Source organism: Onychostruthus taczanowskii, unplaced genomic scaffold (genome assembly GCF_017590055.1).
Source record: "Onychostruthus taczanowskii isolate IOZ18803 unplaced genomic scaffold, ASM1759005v1 scaffold70, whole genome shotgun sequence".
Lineage (NCBI taxonomy): Eukaryota > Metazoa > Chordata > Aves > Passeriformes > Passeridae > Onychostruthus > Onychostruthus taczanowskii.
The window spans coordinates 1,252,058-1,267,882 of record NW_024504787.1 but is presented as its reverse complement, the minus strand read 5'-3'; the positions used below and the strand labels follow the sequence as shown (position 1 = coordinate 1,267,882).

Below are 15,825 nucleotides of genomic sequence, written 5' to 3'. Positions count from 1 at the left end.
ATCTGGCCCCAGACTGGGAGAACTTATAGCCTTCCTACAAAAGCCCATATTCAATAAGGATCCTACTGTAACAGATTTGCCAAAACTTGCAAGGCAGATTTCAATACACTAAAATGTTTTGTGATAGAATGCAATTATTTTTATAACAAAAGATATAACATATTTTCCCCTTTTTTTTGTGCATGTTTTGGGCTAATGTATCCGCACCATGACATTTCATTCACTATTTCTGAATATTAGCTGACAAATAACTTTCTCCTCTGTTATAGGGATTTTTACAGGATCCAAAATGAATAAAAATTAACAATGGGCTAGAGATTTCAAAATTCATTTGCAAATTATTCAGCTCTAGTAACTAATTAAAACAAATTTTATCCGTAGTCAGCATTGCTCAACACCCCTCCCTACTGACAAACGCTGTATTGTACCAGCATCAAACAGGGGTGAGAACATCCCATAGATTTCCACCATTTTTAGCCCTTAGTCCACCTCTAGCACACACTGAGGAAACTAAAGACAGGTCTAAAACATGTCAGCTTTTGATGTCATTAACTGATAGGGAAATCCTAGGAATTTAAGAATTTCTTTCAATTCTCTCAAAAGATACATCCCTATCACATTAGGTAAGGATGGAGTTTCCGTATCAGTTACATGAAACATTCACACATTTCCAGGACAAACACTGACATTCCACCTTGCAGGAGGAGGCAAAAGGGATGACTTATTTTTACTCTACTGAAAATAAACTTGAAATAATGGGTTACTTCAAATATTTAGTTTTTGAAAACAAGACAAATTCTGAAGAGAATAAATAATGAATTGGTATATCCAGCCAGTTGGACTTACATCTTCATTCCAGTCTTCTGCTGTCCATTCTTCTATTGAGTTCTTCCATGCTCCTGTTATAATAGAGGAAAGAAAGAAAACAGGTACAAATTAAAGGCACAACACTGTGTTTCAATCCTTCTGCTTTACAAGCAATCCTGTTTTCATTATCAGTGGAACACAAAGCAAGGAGATGGAAGTTGGAAACATATTTGGAAACATGGTTGGAAGCTCTAAGAAACTGGTCTGCAGAATTAAAATTTTGGGAGGGAAACACCACCAGTCCCCCCCGTTGCCCTTGATTTCTCATTTCAGGAATTTCTTAGTCACGTTGGTACCGGACTCAACTTGCATGAACGCACATCTGCACCCAGTGATTAATCTCAAACATTGGAAGAACTTCCTCCTATGGGTCCAACGGCAGTGAAAAGTTACTCAACCCTCCCACAGGATCCTCTAGTTTCACACACAAATGCATACAGAACAAAACACAACCACCAACACCTGCTCCAAGACCCACAATCCTACTTTCAACAAATTCAATTTCAAGACCCAAGCTATGCCTGTGGAGACTACTTTTCAACCTGTTAATTCACTCCTCAGAGTAGCACAGCTCCAATTCCTTCCCCTGAGAGAGCAATTCATTTTAGAACATAAATAATTCTTACTATGGTAGCAGGACAGTCTTTAAATTTCCACTGTATCCAAAAAACACTTCCTGTAACTTGTGGCAGATTGGATTTGGCAAACTCTGGAGCAGAGTGAAGCATGCACAAATAGGAAAATGGATGCAAAAACCCAACCCCTTCTATAGGAAACAGCAGGTACAGACATGCAAGAGCAATAAAGGGACTGAAGGCCTTGACCACTGGCAGCAGTACAGGGAAGGTTATTCCAACAACAACCAGAGCCTTTGTGTAACTGTGCAACCACAAGCAAAGAAAACACCAGCACCAAAGGTAGTGCCACCAGCACCCTGGATCAAGTACAAAGCAAAGAGACTGCTGCTTCAATCATCTCCTTTCATTTAACCAGGAACCGGTCTGAGACACATCAATTCAGAAACAAGCCCCCCAAAGACAGCATCAAAGCCAGCTGGTACTAATGCCAGAACTGCACTGGTGCTTCCTCTCGTACCCCATGACACCACAGTGGTTTTGGCAGAGGAGGGTTGAGCGGCGCCAGTCCTGTCAGGCAAACGGGATGACCATGGAGGTTACAGACAGTGGCGGGAAGAGAGGGGAACTATACCTTGGAATCCAAAATTATTTGGCAGGTCCTGAGCAAGGTAACATCCGCTCTGTGTGGGCTCTGTGGAGCAATACAGAGTTGCCTGAAACATCTCATGCTTACATTTTAGCAAAAGGCCCCTACCCAGGGATGATGTTTTTATGAATAACCATATCCTGTAGCAAAACTACTACAATGCCTCAAATTTCTAGAGCAATCCACACATTTCTACAGAAGTTGTGAAAAGGAGGAAAAGCCCAATGATCAGCAGCTTTTAGAGGAACAGCTGATTTTCTTTCCCTTCCCCTGACCAGCACAGAATCCCTTCCCCCAGTATTTCTTCTTTGAAGATAAATACAAGTAGGGCAAATACTTAGATTTCATCTCTATAAGCCAGTGCCAAGGCCTGTCTCTAGAAGACAAGCCTTGTACTGACACCAGAACACTAAAACAGAGCTCAGAGTCTGATAAAATAAACATTAAAAAAGCTCAGGTACATCAAGTCAGACTCTAGCGTATCTTCCATCACATTTTGGGAGACCAAACCTACTTGAAATAATACTTGTGATGTTTTCCTGACATTAAACAACTGTCTGTTGTTCCCTCTTATAAAACTAGTCCTGAGGGTTTATTCTTTTAAATACTGTGTACAGCCTTTCACCTTTTTATTAGTTTACCCAGGCTGCTAAGTTTGCTAGTGTCATTTACTAACAGCTCTTCCTTCCCAACTCAATCATTCCACTCAGTTATTTCAGTACTTTTCTCTGCACTAAATCCAGCTTTTGAATGTCTTCCTCCTATTAATAGGATTTCTAAGTCAGATCTTGTCACGGGCGCATCAATTTCTTTTTAGTCCAAAATCCACCTTGGTGTAACTGCAACTCATGCATTCTCTTCCCAATCTTTCCCACAGGCTTTGAAAAGCATCACACTTCAAGAGTTTTCTGTTTTCCATCAAAATTATGGTTTGTGTTTTCTAGGACCCTTGTCATACAAGCTTCAGCCTAGGTGGTTATTTGTGATCCTTCCCTCTTTTTCTTTGTAACAAGTTCAGTTTAGAAAGTTATTAAGCCAATAAAAACAGAATACATATTTTGATGAGTCTTCAGCTATGTTCCTCCAATTATCCTCTCTCCCTGTCACACTCCTTAATTTTTTACCCTTTCTTTGAATAATCATTGATATTAGCCCCAAAATAAATTTAACTTGGTCTATGCTGAACTTATGTACTAGATCTTTCCTTCTGGATTTGCATTCTAGAAAGACTTGAATGTTTTCTTAAAATGTTCCTTCTGGCTTTTACAGCAGATATTGCAAAAAAAAAGAAACACAAAACTCTCTCCCAAAAACAAAAACCCAAACACCATCTTCCTTGTACCTTCCAAGGAACACAGCTGTCCCTCTTGAAAGTTATTCTATAATTTATTATTTATTTCTAGTCATTCTTAAGTTTCAGAGTAATTTAAGGATGTTCATAACTAAAGTAACAAAGGTAACATGAAACTTATGAAACTCTATCAAAGTAGAGATGTGAGTAAAGTACCAGAACACAAGGCCATTTTTACCAACTTTGAGAAGTGAGCACCCCTAATATAATTTATGTATAAGAACTGCTGTGATTTGTGCTCATTTTCTCTCACTGCCCTGTACATTTTGAAAAGAGAGAAATTATGCTGCTCAAGTTTATTTCCTTTTGGAGGAGGACTGGTAATATTGTTTCTCTTCATCTGTCCCTTCTCTTTGTCTTTCATCCTCACATTATTTCTATATAAATTAGGATGCAGGAAAACTGATGCTGTAATATTTGGGATACAATTAGATATAACATTATGAGCTATTAAAGACTTGCCCTTCAGTCTATACTTCAGCCAACTCTAAATTTTACCTTCACAGAACCAGCTAGCTTTTCCACTGGATTACACAGTGGTGCACTCAGAAACACTATTCAAGTTATCATGAGGCCTCTGGCATCTTCAATAATTCAGGGCATGAGGTTCTAGAGCACTTTCAGAGTACACATGACAGAAACTACATTTTGAAAACAAATATGTATTTATTTTTTAAGAAAATATTCATTTCCCCAGCAGGGCTAAAGAAAGAAATACTTAGTACATAACTCAGAATGTCACAAAGCGTTTATATTGGTATAACAACTCCAGAAAATATTTTGGTAAGCAAAGATCTCTTATTTCTCTAGGTAGTTACCCAGTTATCACCTCTTTAATGTAACTGCAGATGAAAGACACTAGTTTTCCAAGTAGATAGCATAAGCTAATATTTTTTACCTTCTTTTTAGATTAAATAAGAAATGGAACTGGGTAAAGAGGAATAAAGAGACCTTCCTGTCTTTCCTGTATAAACTCTTACCTGATATCTATAAAGCCCACTGCAAGCTTTATAGTTTTCCATACACATATAGTTCCCACATTCAGAACTTTAGTTGACTCCCCATTGGGAATTTAACTGGGTCATTGATTTGTAATTAACAAAACAGCACTGTAAATTTAGGGGGCGAACCTGAAAATTAATATTTGGGATTAACAAGTCAATTCATGCTCAACTTTATGCAACCTACTTCACTGTCCTCCCACAGCACTGCTTCCATGTTCCTTCCCAGCAGTCTCTTCTGCTGTAAAATTACTATCCCAGCTGCAGCTTCCTCTTGTAACCCTCAAGATGCTTTCCATCAAAAGGCTGAAAGGGCTACCCACTTGGACAACTGATGATTCAATTTTAAAGCCTGTTCTTTCTGAAGTGATTCCTTTTGGCCCAGAGACTTCTTTCAGACATTCCTAGAGCCTGTCTACAACACCATAAAAGAAAGCATCTTTAGAGATATTTTTGTTTTGTCACTTATTGTACCTTTTTCATTTGAAAGTAAATTAAGATTAGCAACAAAAAGGTACTTAACACCGAAAAAGAACATTCACATTTACCTAGTTTACTTTAATTTTCCACCAACCAAGTAATTTTTCAGGATCTCCCTCACAATGACACCCACTCATTCATACCTCAAAGATTCATTCATCTGACAAGGCCAGAGAAAATTCTCAAATGCCTTCTCACACCTTCTTCCTACAATGCTTCCCAAATTTCCATGCACGCCTTAAACTGTTATTGAAGTCCAGTGTGGTTGCTGGTGATATGTGCACAGCAAAAATGTGCTTGGCATCCAAACAGAAATTCCACACATCAAAACTGAATTTCCACCACTCTGCCAGCAGCACACCTCTCACAATGACACATTCATACTGTTAGAAGGATCTGTTTACCCACACCAAATTACTCTTATTCTTAGGCAGATTTCTTCCATTACTTGATACTGAGTAATAAGGATGAGGAGGCTCTACCTCTGCCTACAAGGCCAGAGGCTGCTGTAACAGAGACACACGGAGGCTACTCTGAGTTAGCAGGGAGGGTCTCAGAACACTTGAGTTCATTTTGGAAGTAGAGCACAAGTCATATGTAAGCTATACCCTTACAACTGCAATCAGCAGTAAGAAAACAGTGATTCTCTACCTCTGATCCAGTCTCCTAGTACCTTTCTTGCAGATGTTTCTTTACTCAGTTAACCTCATAGCTTCTGCAACGCCTGTGGTAACACACCTTGCCCCTCGCTAACAGGTAGCAAACAATAATGTAAGAATCCCCAAAGGAATTTTCAATACATTAGGTATCTTCCTTATTTGAAAAACTAACGTGAGTGAAAACAAAAGACGTATTTCTGTTCGTGCTACAGCACCAAGTAATATAAGAAGTAATTCCTTAGAGAGATACCATATTTGGGAAGAATGCTCCCATTAACAACCACTAATATACTCAAAACCACTCTTCCACACTGGTTGAGAAGGCAATCAGAGTAACAAGACAGCTGCTTAATAAGCCTCCCTGAACTTTGAGCCTATTGTTGTCTTCTCTAGTTAAGTGGAAAATGGCTTGTAAGACATTTAGAAAGCTGCATCTCAAGTGGCTCACAGCAGAGCTCAACAGAGCACATTGTGCCCTTCAGGATCAGCTTCCACACTTGACACAGGAGTTGATGAAAAATCACCTGAGTAGGCTTCACCAATGAAGAAATCAGAAGAGTTATCCATTGCTGCAGTTAAAAGAAATACACTCAGTGGCTCCCAAGTGAGGACAAAAACATACATGACTTTCTCCATTCTAATACACGGTTTACATTGCCTTCATTTCCTATCACAGAACACAGGAAGAAACAAGGTATCCTATTTTTCCCATCACAGATAAGCAGGCCACCCTCATTTCTGAATCACCATGAATCACTGCCAAATGGTTCCTTTCCAAACTATGTCAGTCTCTTGTCTCTAGCTGGAAGTGTGTACTTCTCACTTGAAACTTCATACAGAAACACACATCTGCCTTGATCTTCAGACAGGTCAATGGATTTTTGGCTTCAATTCAAGTGCCTACTCGTGGTTTAGTTAGTAACTTTTCTCTTCAGAAGTCACAGATCTTGGAACTCTCCTCCATCCACGGACTCACATCCTTAAATTTCTGCATTGTTGCAGATGGGACTTTCAAAGCCATCCCAGTGTCACTGAGTGAATTCATACTTGCAAACTTTTTATTTCCTTTTTCTTCTTAGATATTCAGATCCTATTGCCCAAAGCCTGTGGACCAATCAATTCTAGGAGGACTTATGCTCCTTAACTACAATTGGTGAGATCTTAAGCAGTATTAAGGTATCTAAACACTTATTTACATACAAGGTTCTTCCAGTGACTTTTCAAATTCCTTTGTTCCTCAAGGGTTTATTGGCACTATAATAAAAGAATTGCAAAATGCCTCCCTTGATTCTCACCAGAGAGACACTCGGGCTCTGCACATCAGCAGCAGCTAAACTTAAAAATCACCTAATATCTGTGTCACAAGAGATGTATACCAATTTTCAAAAGTTAATCGAACTCTAACAGAACAGTTATTTTAGCTGCAATATGCTACAGATCTTCATTCCAATCCTTCCACTTCTTGAAGATCTTACCAGTTCCATCATCTGCATCATTCTGACCAGTCTCCCAGATCTCTGACTTTGTCCCAAAGCCATCAGTGGCAGAAGACTCCGAATAGTCTGCAGGATTAAATGTCCTAGAGTTTTGAAAGTTAAGAAATGGAAGAGAACACATGGGTCATTCAGTGAGCATAAGTGTCATAATTTTTAGCTGAAGTTGTATTAGACTTAACATCTTGATTTCCCCATAAGTTATCTTGACAGCTTTTAGTTTAAAAAAAAAATTCTTCTATGAGCAGACAGATAAAAAGGGAGAAAAGAGAATAAGAGAAAAAAGTGAAGAGACTGGTAAAATTCTTGTAGAGACAACTAAATAAATTCCTGAAAAACCAGTTAACAGCATCCCAGTTCCTCCCAGTGTTATAAAGCATTAGTTTATACACACAACAATAAGACTGTCTCAACAGGTAAGTTTTTCAGCAGGTGGCTGACTGATAAGTGACCACTATCATGTCCTTTCAGAGCACCAGTAGGATTATTTCAAAGTGCTCTGCTGACACTGATGCCAAAAATACCCAGACGCAGCTAAAAGGTAAAAAAGCATTATTGAAGAAAAACCTCTTTTCAGTTCATCATCTGCAAGTATGACCAAGAAGAATCATTAGAGAAGTAGAACATGACTCCAGTTCATCATGACATTACTGATGTTGCTTGAAGTGTCATTAAAGGCAAACACTGAGTGAACGTAGTGGAGGATACATTTCTACAAGCCAAATTATTCCAATAAAATTGAGAGCAAGCTTTTAACCTGCTGAATGACTTCTTCTGAATCTGTTTTAAGGTCCATATGGGTCCGAACAGCTAAAGCATGAAACCTCCAAAACAGAACAAAGTTTAGAATTACCACTTCCAAGTTTTATATACGTTCACTGCACATTCTGCATTACACTGAAATAAATCTGGTTTAAAATTTAGCTAAGACTACATGTAGCACACAACTTTCAGACTCCAAGGCACTATGTGGCTGCTACTGATAGCACGTATGGCTCTTCAAGTTTACTGAACAGACATGCATTAGGATTCTACAGGTGTGCCTAGTTAGAAACACTAGCTTAAGACAAAAATATTCCATTCACCACCTACGAGATTTTTCAATTTTTTCATCTATATGAGATTATCAAACATACAGCAGTATCCATACATACAGTGGCAGCATTGTCAATAAATACTGCCACTGTGTTTGATCCTTGCCAAAATCTGTGCTCTGCATGTTTCTTACCCCATGCCTTGGGCTGAAAACCTCCCCGCTCCTCTCCCTCTGCCACGTCCAAACCCTAGGAGAGAAAACACCATTTAACAGCAACAGCAGAGGAGCCACCAGTCACTAGTCTGTCACATTAAAGAATGCCACAGTTGAACAAAACTACCATAGTTGAAGTTAAATATAATTGACTTCCCAAATTCCCACACCAAATTTGTTACCCTAACACACTCGAATAAGCCTTGGTTCATCTAAGACCCCACATTTCAGTAGGATCTTCAATTATCTGCCATCTTTTCTGTGTCTCTTGAAGTAGCTCCAAATGCCATTAAAAGAAATTACCTAAAGACTCATCCCAAACACTATTGCCAACTTATTAGACATTGTTCTAAATTTTTTCTGTATTGTTTCATTCTTGCCTAAGATGCTCTAAAATCCCAGCCTCCCTGAGTATCCTGATTTTTCAAGCAATTCTCTGTCACTCCTTATCTGTGAGGAAAAAGTTGAAATACTCCATTTGTTTCCTCCTCTGACTTTGACCACCTGTTCACCCTCCTGTGCTTTTGCCAATCTCTGATCACACATTCCTTCTGCCTCACCCTTCATCACATTACTGACAGGAAAATACCTAAATTAAATAACTCATCTTCCTTGTTATCATCCATTAAATATTTATTTGTTTTAACAAAAACAAGTATTTGTTTTCTCAAATTTTGATTACCAGCCTCAGTTTATGAGCTTCTTGATACAATTAACAGCTTAATTTTTGCACATGCTATATTGTCAACAAGGCATGAAAATTTGTGTACTAGAATACAAGAATACACAAAGCACATGTCTAGAGAAAGTGTTACCAAATATTTCTTATATGTAATATATTTGTGCATAGAGTTCTTTCCCCACCTTTTTAGGGGTTTTATGTAAGGCTTACTCAGTTTGTTCAGGTTTTTTTGAGGAAGAGTAAGAATATTATTTTGTATTACAAGAACAGAAGAAGGTGAAGAGCTGCACTCAGAGAACAAAAACAATGTTTATTTTAATGACAAAATTATGTGGCAATTATAAGTCACCGAGCAACTGCAAGTTTACCAAAGCACACAAAAATTACAATCCTAAATCACCAAAACACTGATGACCATAGATCAGAACTACCCATGATGCCATGCTCAAAGTTGGATCAGAATTACTTCTTACTTTAATTGGGAGACCACCCAAACTGAGCAAGAGCAGTACCTCCAGGACATGTTAACACCAATTTATTCAAGTTCTACTTTAATGACTTTCTGTTTCTTGCTCTTGCCACTCATTACTCCCCTTACCCCAGTTCACTGTTGAAGTGACAAAATACATTTCTGGACCTACTTTTCCAAGATTTCTTAGAAGCATCAAAGTAGAGGAAAGATTCCCATCCAGCAACACACAGCATTTTGTTGGGATAAGAACAGTGAATAGTCTGATACTGACCAGCTTTGTTATCTCTACATTACCTTCCCTTCTTTGCTCTCTTTTCACAACCAGCTGGAGAGAAGGCAGACAGAGGTTATGAAAGAAGCAACAACTGCTGCAACCTGGCATTTGCCACCCTTCTTTACCCATGTGTTTTTGGCATAAACAACGTGCCCCAATCCCCACTGTACCAAACTGCCTCCAACCTGGCCGCTGAACCTTGCTGCTCAGCCTATCTACTCTTCTGCTATCCTCTGCCAAAATCAGAGCACTCTGGATTACCTTTCTGTCCAGTAAGTTTTCTTAAGAGCAGAACCAGCTACACAAGTTTACCTGGGGATATGGTAGGGGCCATCATGTAATAAAATTACTTTCAATTGCTACCAATAGAGCATTAAACAGCATTTACAGAAATTGTGCAGAAGCAAGATCAACAGTTTTCTGACAGTCTGAAGTGCAAGTCCAACTGGGAGCTGCAAAACACAGAAACAGTCAACCAGAAACAGTTTTGAGTGAGACAGACATAAGGTACAGAGAGATAATTGAAATAGCTGTGGTGAAAGAAGAAAATAGATTTTACAAGAGGAGGTAAGTCACCCCAGTATCTCAAGTGCAATGGCCTGAAGAAACAACCTTAGCACACTAAAGAGAAGGTGATGTTTTAGCAAGCCAGGCATACGTAAGATACATTCCCACAATGGGCACAATAAACTATTGACTAAAAACATCAATAAGCAACAGTTTTAGAAATTGCAAAAAAGAAAAAATGCTGTTCCTGAAGTTCCATGCACAGTCTTAGACTACTAGCCAGCAAGGCATTTTTTATACCAGATCATTTTGAAAGACAATTCTGAACTTGAATTTCAAGTGGATTCCTTTAACTTCTTAATGCTGTGTCTACGCTTTCAGTCAAAACTGGAATTAAGTTCTACCAGCAAATGCAAAAGAACCTTTCTAATGAAGGCAGAAGGGAGTACCAAATTACTAAATTCAAAGATAGAAAACACATGAAAAATTAACTCAAAATCTGGGACAGTGAATGTTCACCACTGTAAAACCACCTAACTCAGACACAGGATCTCATACATCATAGTCACTAGTGCAAGATGCCAGTGGAAAGGGCTAATATCCTCTTTGACACAACCAGACACTAATAAATCCTTACATTCTCATGCCAAGAAAGCTACTTCTCTCAGCTGTCAAAAATTAAAAATGGCCTTAAAACAGAAGGTACAGTCTTTTAAGACAAAGAAACAACTGTGAATGCCCACAGGGTGTCTACAAACTTTATGCTTTTTAACAGCAACTAAAGAGCCAGTGAGCAAATGAAGTTTTCAGAATTCACAGTGGGAACCCAAATACTAAGCATGCAATCCCACAGTAATTTAAAGCCATTTAAATTAGAACTACTACGACTGTGGTCTTCCTCACCAGTGATCATAAGCTCTGCTCTTTTGCACACTGGGTTTTGCACTTTCCAGTGAGTGAGCAGGAAACAACTACAAGAAAATGGTATATGTTCACTTTTGCATCAGCTCTTCAAACCAGTTCCCACCTTGATAAATGCCAGAAAACCTTCACACCAAGACACCAAAAACCCCTGCTGTCTACAGCAACCATGTTGCCTGCCTCTTTTCTTTTGTGAGGTTTAGTTTCCATGTCACCTATCACCTCACACTTTCCAAGACCCTTAACTTCCAGGAGGATCTGCTCCAGGATCTTGCCAGGCACAGATGTGAGACTCCCTGACCTCTAGTTGCCCAGGTCTGCCTTCCTTCCCTTTTTAAAATAGAGGTTATGCTTCCCTTTTTTTCATCAGTGGGAACTCAAATAGGATGGATGGTGGCTTAGCCACTTCCTCTTCCAGTTCCCTACGGAGCCACAGATGTATCTTGTCAGGTGCCACAGACATGTGCACTTTCAGATTCCTCAAAAAGTCTCAGACCTGATCCTCTCCTACAGTGGATGGTTATTCATTCTCCCAGCCCCTGCCTTTACCTTCTGTAATTCACATGGCTAGAGATCTTGTGGGAGAAGACCAAGGCAAAAAAAGTAATTAAGTACCTGCAGCTTCTCCATGTCCCAGTTAGCCAGGTCTCCTGTTTTCTTACAGAGAGGGTCCACATTTTCCCTTGTCTTTCTTTTATCACTGGCTGCTCAATCTCACCTCTCTCTTCCTCCCAGGCTACATTTATTTGTTTCCTCCTTCTCTGGGCTTTGCTTCTGTATTTGAGTTTGTCCAGGAGCTCCTTTTCATCCCTGCAGTTGGGGTAGTTTTGTCTTTCTTTTGGCTGGGATGCACTGCTCCAAAACTTGGAAGAAGGAATCCTTAAATATTAACATGCTTTCCTAGGCCTCACTTCCCTCTGGGGTTCTATTCCATGGCACTCTACCAAGCAGACCCTTGAAGAGGACAAAGTCTGCTCTCCTGAACGCTACAGCAGTGAGCTTGTTGTGTGTCCTCATCACTGCACCAAAGATCTCAACCTCCACCATTTCACAGTCACTGCAGCCCAGGCTGCCCTTGACTTCACATTCCTCGCCAGCCCCACAAGCCAGTTCGCTCCCTAGGCTTCAAACACACATTGACAGCTCCTGACAGGTTTTCATCTGTAAGAAGTCCAAAGTTCTTCTCTGCAGGGCTGCTCCCAGTCTGTATTTATGCCTGGGATTGCTCTGACCCAAGTGCAGCACCTTGAACTTCATCTTGTTAAACCTCATGAGATTCCTATGGGCCCAACTCCTCAAGCTTGTCCAGGTGCCTTCGGATGACATCCCATCCTTCAGCTGTGTCAACTGCACTTCTCAGTATCATCTGCAAATTTGCTGAGGATGCACTCAACCTCACTGTGTCAGTGATAAAGATATTAATTAAAGAGCACCAGCTCCAAGACAGAGCCCTGAGGGACACGACCTGTCACCAGCCTCCATCTGTACATAGAACTATTGACCACAACTAAGTGGATGCATCCAACTAACTGGATGAAGCCCATTCTTTATCCACCAAAAAGTTCACCTTTCAAATCCCTCTCTCTCCAATGTACAGATAAGGATATCATGTGTGACCATGTCAAAGGCCAGATAAATAATGCCAGCCCTTCCTTGTTGACTGTTACAATTACTCCATCACAGAAGGACACCAGCTCAGACACAACTTGCCCTTCATGAAGCCAGGATGACCAAAGATGGCTTGTCCCCTTCCCTGACAGATGGAACACATCAGTCCCGAGAAGACCAAGTTTCCAAAGAGAGTGCCCTGGTCTAAGAAATGAAATCTCCTGCTGTGGCACAAGGCCACCTGCTGATTCTCCAAATACAAGGGGCTCATTTGACCCCCTTTATCTTTGACTGGGAGGATGGATGAAAAACTACCTGCAAAAACTAGCTGCTCCAGAGCACCTTTTGGCCAGACCCAGGGCTCTGTAATCCCCCTTGATGCTGTTCAGACTGCTCCTGGCTGTTCCACTTGTGCCTACATGAAACAACAGTAGGAAGTAACAGTCGGTGGACTGCAAGAAGCCTGGCAGTCTCGGCTACCAGGCTGAGATAAGAGAACCTGGTAAGCAGTGCACCTCTCTAGAAAGCACAACATGTCACCTCTGTACCTCTCAGAGGAACCTCCTACTACTGTCACTTGCTGCCTTACTCTTTGCATTTTTCTTCTCCTGAATGAATTCTAGAAAGGTCAATACTTACATCCAACTGAGGCAGGAGGCAAGTTTTTCTGTTTTCACTAAAACCCACTAGGACTTCAAAACACTCATCACAATCACTTCTCCACTCTGGTACCATCCACGCATGGCAAGAATTGCTCCCCACAACATTTCCTCAAATGCACATCTCATGGCAGCATGAGAAAGGTATGTAGAAGCACAACTCAGATGGGACTAGCCCACTAAATTAATAACTTATTCTGCAGAAAATCAAGTCTGCTGAGCTTGTAGACCTAAATCCTTCCACTGCAACACAGGTGCTTTATTTCAAAACTCAGATTTTCAGGGTTTAAATCAGAGGAAGTTACTTCAAGGTTAAGAAATGGCCTGAAGAACAGCTGCAAGAAGAAGGAAATGCAGACTGGAAGAGTAAGCAACACTCTAAAGTTTTATTTATCTTTGACTACACAGTAACTGAACTGCCCTGGTCTCTGCTCTGGCAGTGGCATCCTCCCAGCAGAACCAAGTTGACAGAGGCTTATCAAGGCTTAAGAGGTAAGGAGGCGAAGTGCAGAAACTTTGTATTCTAGGTACTCCATATTACCAAAACAAACACCCAAGTTGGATTTAATAATTCAAATTACTTTTGTCTTTATTAGTAATCTTAAAGCTAGAATCAATTAATCAGTTTTATATACTGCATTTACTCTAGAAAGCATTTTTACAATTCATGCTGAAAACTTTCAACTCTAAAATTACATTCAAAGGAAAACAGGTGACTTGTTACAACTATGATAACCTAAAAAAAATGTACATGACAGAGTTTCTTAACTAATGCAGAATGAGCCACAGCAAAACTAAACAAACTTCAAATTTTGACTTCCAGAAGGTCTGCTCCACATTCATGTTTTGGAAAAAAATAACATTCTCCTTAGTTCTGGCAAAAAAAATCCAAGACACATCCTGTGCCAACTGGACTAAGCTTTTAAACCAAAAGAATGTTTATACATGCAATTCTAGATATAGAAATCAATTTGTTCAAGGATAGCACACTTCTTATGTTAAAAACAATGAAAAGAGATCAAGAATACAAACTGGACTATAATCAGATATCTACAAAAGGATAAGCTGTTTTATTTTCCTATACAGCCAGCAGACAAAACAAGAGTTGAAATTAAAACATAGCATTTTTTCCTTCATTTTTACATCCATTTTGTAGGAAAAAAATCCCTGGCAGAACGCACATTTATGGCATGCTCATGTTGTTCTGGAATAACGAAGTAAAGAGATAAACAGAAGGGCAATCAACAAACCTACCTTGCCTTTGCAAACCAGGAGAATTACTATACACAAGTCTATAACAATTTCTATGCTGAATTGAAAAAAAAGCTCAAAAGCCCACCTACCTGTTATTTCTTTATAAGCCAAAGTCAATTAGATATCCAGGGAAGGGTACATGAACTGAAATCACAGTGTAGTTTCTTTGGATGCTTTCCTGGTCTTCAACTATTTGTGGCTTTGACTTCCTTAGTCAAAGATAACTTAGATACAACAAAATCTTTGGTGGTTTTTCTTTTTCTTGCCTGTGGTTCTTTTTTAGGATGAAATTTCCAAGTCTTTTTATGTATACATTTCCTGCACCACATCATCTTACTGAAAGGAGTTCCTGCGGTTCACTTCATGTATGAAGAACCAGCTCTTTAAGTTCATCTTGAAGCTGTAACCTGCTGATCTCATTTAATATTCTCTCCTTTGCATACTTGCTTGGCATGATCAATTGATGCCCCCACAGAAGTTTATCAGAGCTCTACCATACACCCACTCAGTCCTCTCTCACAGGCAGAAAATCCTATACTACTTGTTCATCACACCCTAGAACTGTAGACTTCCCAGTACCTTCAAAAGCCTTTTCTAGCTCTACACCCTTTTTTTTTCTCTGCATCCTTTTCAATATGAGGTGGAGGAACTGGGAGAATTAGAATTGCACTTAAAATTGAAGACACAAGAACCTTAAAAAAACAACAGCTTAAAAGCAACCTGTGCTGGTAAAGTTTGTCAAGTTGTATACAACACTGCAGCTGATTAAAACACAAATAAGAAAATGTTTCTATAGCTGATAATCCTAAAACCATAACCATGTGCCTCTTTAATTTCCTCAGGAGATTCTATTCTATTCTAGACAGTCGCAAATCCTTGCTATATTGACAAATATAATCACTTTGATGCAATTACTGCTCATCACCATTACAGTATTTCTTACATTTAAATTAAGCTCACACAAGAAATTTGGTTCTGAGAAGAAGCACAGATAAGAAGGCATCTTAAAACAAGATACTCCCTGACTTCAATACAAAGTTTACAAGTTAGTTTAACAAGCAAAGAGTTACCTTAGAGCAATTACAGCTGACACGTTACACACACTGTGATATATTTTTGCATTC

At 39.5% G+C, this 15,825-nt stretch overlaps 1 protein-coding gene across 10 annotated transcripts in view; it reads right to left on the bottom strand.

Annotated features, from left to right (window-relative positions):
* UBAP2 (ubiquitin associated protein 2) overlaps window positions 1-15,825 on the bottom strand; it is a 92,252-nt gene that overhangs the window by 39,830 nt on the left and 36,597 nt on the right. For all 10 annotated transcript variants that reach the window (XM_041422025.1, XM_041422029.1, XM_041422026.1 and 7 more), the window contains exons 7-9: window positions 8,304-8,358; window positions 7,058-7,161; window positions 847-899 (exon numbers count right to left, since the gene is read on the bottom strand). In XM_041422025.1, the coding sequence (XP_041277959.1) occupies window positions 847-899; window positions 7,058-7,161; window positions 8,304-8,358 (212 nt within the window). The remainder of the gene's footprint in view (window positions 1-846; window positions 900-7,057; window positions 7,162-8,303; window positions 8,359-15,825) is intronic.